The following is a 4,531-nucleotide window of genomic DNA, read 5'->3' on the forward strand; positions in this document are numbered from 1 at the left end:
TGTAGGCTAATAATGTGTAAATGCGAATATATTATATATATATATTATATATATAGTATATATATATATATATATATATATATATCAAGAGCTAACTAAGAGGTATTATTTAGCTCTTGATATATATACATATATATATATATATTAATATATATACATATATAATTATATCCAGACTATGTATAGAATAGGTACTTGCCTTCCACCAAGGATTTTACGGCTTCGTGGAATAAACTCATGGTAACTTATGGCGTTGTCACCACACTAGTTCGTCTGTGTATATATTATATCTTGCTCGCACTACACACTACACATACGGTTCACACACACACACAGGATGAGGGTTCTGTTAGCTTTGCTGGCAAATGATGCACCGATTTAACGCGCTTGTCAGACTAGCGTACTTTACACCTCTCGATCTAGATCTATCTCACGTCCTCGCGCTCACCGCGACCTCGCGGTAGATGGAAGATGATTCACAACTCAAATGTCCCCGTCCCCCCGTCTGACGTCATGGACAAATACACCGGTTGTGGTGACGTCAAAGCTCGTTTACATCAGTGACGTCACGTACGTAAAGCACGCATAACACGCTTCCTCGTGAGTCGTGATTACTGAGTACCTAGTGCTGAGTACTGGTGAGTATTTATGCTCTTATATCCTGATTATATTTATAGTTTATGAAACACTGATGTGTTTATACTGAGTTATGATCACAGGCCATTGGAGGCGCAAGTTTAAAGAAGAGTATAAGAGCGAAGCGGAGCTTGACGACTGAGCCTCCAAGGGCCTGTGGTGTGATGGTAAATGTGTTGTCGGGGACACATCGGGCTCAAGGATAGAGAACATGGGTCCCAATAAAACCAATGTGCCTAACCCTAACCCTAATCCTAACCCTGGCCCTAACGGCCCAAGGATAGAGAACATGGGTCCCAATAAAACCAATGTGCCTAACCCTAACCCTAATCCTAACCCCAACCATGACCCTAACCATGACCCTAACCTATTATATTGATATAATTTTATTTTTATATTGATGTAAGGGGTCTCCACTCCAGAACTGTGGGGGAACTGTGATTTGCTTTAAAATCTATGCTGTAGCACTTGAACCAAAAATTGTTGTATTATGTACAGGAGAGAAAAACATGACCCAGACAGAGATGAACACGCACGCACGCACACACGCACAGAGAACCTCACAACAATCACACGTGCAATACGCACATATTCCACAGCGGCAATAAAACATACACACGGAGTTCATCATCGGATGTAAATAAACAAGAACAGCAGCAGCAGCTGACCATCCATCCATCCATATGCGCATGCGTTGCATGCATGCCTTCATGGCCAGGCTTCAGCGTATTCTGAAGTACGATGCACTGGAACGGAAATGTTAAAACTAGGGTCTCCGGAACGGCAAAAATGTAAGATCTGCATGGTAACTAAACTTGTGATGCTCTGGAACGAGATATTCTTAAAAATGCGATGCACTGGAACAGAAGTTTAGGGTTGAAAATGGGGGTCTCTCCCCGCGGCACATGACATACCTACCATGCAATATATATGGATTGCCCCCCCTCCCCCGGGGGTTGGCATGTGTACGGTCGCCGTGTCCGTCCGTACACGACACATGATGTTTACTTCAGGTTTTTGTGTACCGCTGATTTTGCCTGAAGTTTGATTACCTGCAGAAACTGAGCTACTAGCTTAAAATTCTAATTTGCTCAATTACAGAGTGCTAATTTTTATTTTATTTTTATTTTTAGCCTAGCCACTCACATAGCTTCTGACCTGATCACGGAAAGCTGACCGGTAAAATATGGCGAAAAGTCTACGCAGCAAGTGGAAGCGAAAGCAGCGTGCGGAGAAACGAAAGAAGAACGCCCCAAAGGAATTGGTCAAACTTAAGAAGATAGTCAAGGGACACAAGGAACTCATCGAAAATGAGGAACTAGTTAAAAGTGTGTTTTAAAATAATGCGCGAATCACTTCCTAGCATATTTGAAATTTATTTGTACAAAAGCATCCGTGGCTATATAAATGGGTAGATATGGTACTAATGTGATATACTGCATACTCATTATTGTAGCATGGTATTTTATGCTGGTGATATAAAAGAAAAAGATAACGTGTTGATCAGTGAGATTTTAATTTTGTATCCCATGTTGTTATTCGTTTCTGTGTGGGGTTGTTGATCAATAACTACTTTATATATATATATATAATTTTATCTTAAATGTATATCGTTTCATAGTACAATGTATTTTGATTTTGGAAATGCATACAATCTGGTAGGCATACTACTGACACTGATATCTTTCTTTGTCATTCATTCCAGTCGTTACTGAAGTTCTTCCCAAGCGAGAAAAGAAAGTAGAAGATGAACAGAAAACTGGTAGGAAATTACAGCAAATATCTACAAATCTCACCTCTTCTTTTCCCATTAATATCCCCATCCACTTTCTTTGGTGGGAGTCCAATTAGATTATAGATAAAAGTAGTGCAGTCCATTCTTGCACACAACTAAGTATAGGCTTGCACTCCTTTGATTTTAGATAGATTGAACATGAATACTGTTGCTAAAGTTAGTTGCTACATACTATACTAACGTCGATTCCTACACACCAATGATTAGTTGCTGTTGTATTTTGATTCTGTGAGCGAATGTATTGGTGATAAAATGCACATTTCATCGACGGTCATAGTTCTTTATTTCCGCGCAGCCTCGATGGACGTCGACAAGAAATACGACCCGAAGACAATGAAGGACAAGCATGGGCAGTATCCGGTGTGGATGAACCAGAGAGCAATCAAGAAACACAAGGTGCGAGTCGGCAAGGCCAAGAAACTGAAGAACAAGAGAGCGACGGCCTGGTAGCCATGGAAACGGAGCGGCGACCGTGGAAGAAGGTAGAGGGAGAGAGAGCAAGGAGAAGGGATTGTACTTGTTTGTTTCCTGTAACAAGATTCCGTGGGTGATGACAGTGAACTAGTCGTCGTTTTCGCACCCGTTCAGCGTGGGCATAGTGTTGCAGGGGGTCGAGTGTGTCATCCTTCAAATTCTACCGTGCAGATTGGAAGTCATGTTGCAAGATTGGAAGTCATCTGTGTGGAGTTGAGAAATTTGCCTGGGTGGTTCTTGTACAGGGAGGAGAATTATGCTGCGAAGGAAATCGAATTTGGTATGCACATGAGGTGTGACAAGCGGATTTACCCAGTTTAGATGTTTCCTAGCACAAAGGCTTCTGAATTTTGTGGTGATCTGCAGTTATGAGATGGTGCATTTATTCAAGTCGAAAATGAACTGTAAATAATTTCTAAATGAAACAACTGACACTTGTTTATTTACCTTAGGTGCAGCGTTAGCTTTTATTTACAGTATATACATGTTTTGTTCTATCCATCGATCAAACTTATCATTACTACACGCAAATGATTCGCAATAGTGACAGCACGATAAATTTCCACGAGGAAGACATTCCCAGATAAATTTGCTTTAACTTAAAACATGACCAAATTAACACTCAACTTCGGAGAACAAAACGGATCGACAGTCGGCGATGACGCGGGCGACTATTCGATGAGGAACGACGCGCGTTCACGTAGCAACCGGTAGCCGAAGTGCTGCCACTCCTTGCGTCCGATCCAGAGCTCCTGAGCAGTGTCGAGACACGCCATCACGGCGGCTCCCTTCCACGACGTCGTGCGCGGGTCTCCCTCCTACGCAACACAAGCAAGCAGACGCTGTCAGGCCATGCTTACACGATTACCCGTTCGCCGTCTCTCGAATGATCCGGCAAAATCGAGCGACAGAACTAGTTGGGAGCTGATTGAATAATTTCATCGGATTTATAGTTCACATGTTCACAAACTTTATTAGTAGTTGGGAGTTGATTCGTTGCCATGTTATTTAAACAGTTCGAGAGTTGGGGGCTTTCCTTACCTAACTGATTTATTATTTGCGAGCAATAATAACGGAGTGTCTTGTATATTAAGAACGATGGATCAGGAATGTTTTTATCAGCATAACCACTTCCAACAGAAGACACTAACTTGTACAGTGCCATCTATCGGGATTATTAGTGCAAATTACAAGACTTGCGTAATAAAAACTGCATCATATACTCTAGCCATCTACGCTTGCATCTTTGACAGCATAATTACCTCGTTATTACTGAATGACTATTATTAATACCTTCACCCAATTTTACTCTTATTTCTTATCGTATATTCAGGGTTCATAGTAGTAAGACACATGTTGAAATAAGGACTTATAAGACCCTTTCTGGAGGCCAAAATAATACTTTTTTTTACGCGATTTCTGATAGATCACCAACTATTAAAGTACACTAATAATATTTATATACACAGTTGCACAGCAGATTTAATTATTCCGTATTATATATACAACAATTCTTACTCTAAGTCGAGAACAGTTTATAAAACAATTGATATGAAATACAGTAAAAACCCGCGTATAAGAACATAGATTTTTCCAAGTTAGCCTCAACATGTTCTTATATAAATG

General features: G+C 40.6%; 2 protein-coding genes across 2 annotated transcripts in view; one reads left to right on the forward strand and one right to left on the reverse strand.

Annotated features, from left to right (window-relative positions):
- Positions 1–553: 553 nt before the first annotated feature.
- On the forward strand, positions 554–3,356 carry LOC106816684 (protein LLP homolog). Its single transcript, XM_014821306.1, has 4 exons — positions 554–638; positions 1,770–1,964; positions 2,342–2,398; positions 2,727–3,356. The coding sequence occupies exons 2-4, from the start codon at positions 1,823–1,825 to the stop codon at positions 2,879–2,881; spliced, it is 354 nt and encodes a 117-aa protein (XP_014676792.1). The 5' UTR covers positions 554–638; positions 1,770–1,822; the 3' UTR covers positions 2,882–3,356.
- Positions 3,345–4,531, reverse strand: part of LOC106816683 (actin-related protein 8-like) — a 14,129-nt gene continuing 12,942 nt past the window's right edge. Inside the window, exon 12 of the mRNA XM_014821305.1 lies at positions 3,345–3,723. Within this exon, the coding sequence (XP_014676791.1) occupies positions 3,577–3,723 (147 nt within the window). The 3' untranslated portion in view covers positions 3,345–3,576. The remainder of the gene's footprint in view (positions 3,724–4,531) is intronic.

The sequence above is a fragment of the Priapulus caudatus genome, unplaced genomic scaffold, assembly GCF_000485595.1.
Source record: "Priapulus caudatus unplaced genomic scaffold, Priapulus_caudatus-5.0.1 Scaffold1453, whole genome shotgun sequence".
NCBI classification, from domain to species: Eukaryota; Metazoa; Priapulida; class Priapulimorpha; order Priapulimorphida; family Priapulidae; genus Priapulus; species Priapulus caudatus.

Excerpts from the sequence above, each read along its gene's own strand:
- LOC106816684 (XM_014821306.1), top strand. The coding sequence starts at position 1,823 with ATGGCGAAAAGTCTACGCAGCAAGTGGAAGCGAAAGCAGCGTGCGGAG. Across the intron at positions 1,965-2,341 it reads AAATGAGGAACTAGTTAAAA|TCGTTACTGAAGTTCTTCCC; the intron begins GTGTGTTTTAAA and ends CATTCATTCCAG. Across the intron at positions 2,399-2,726 it reads AGAAGATGAACAGAAAACTG|CCTCGATGGACGTCGACAAG; the intron begins GTAGGAAATTAC and ends ATTTCCGCGCAG.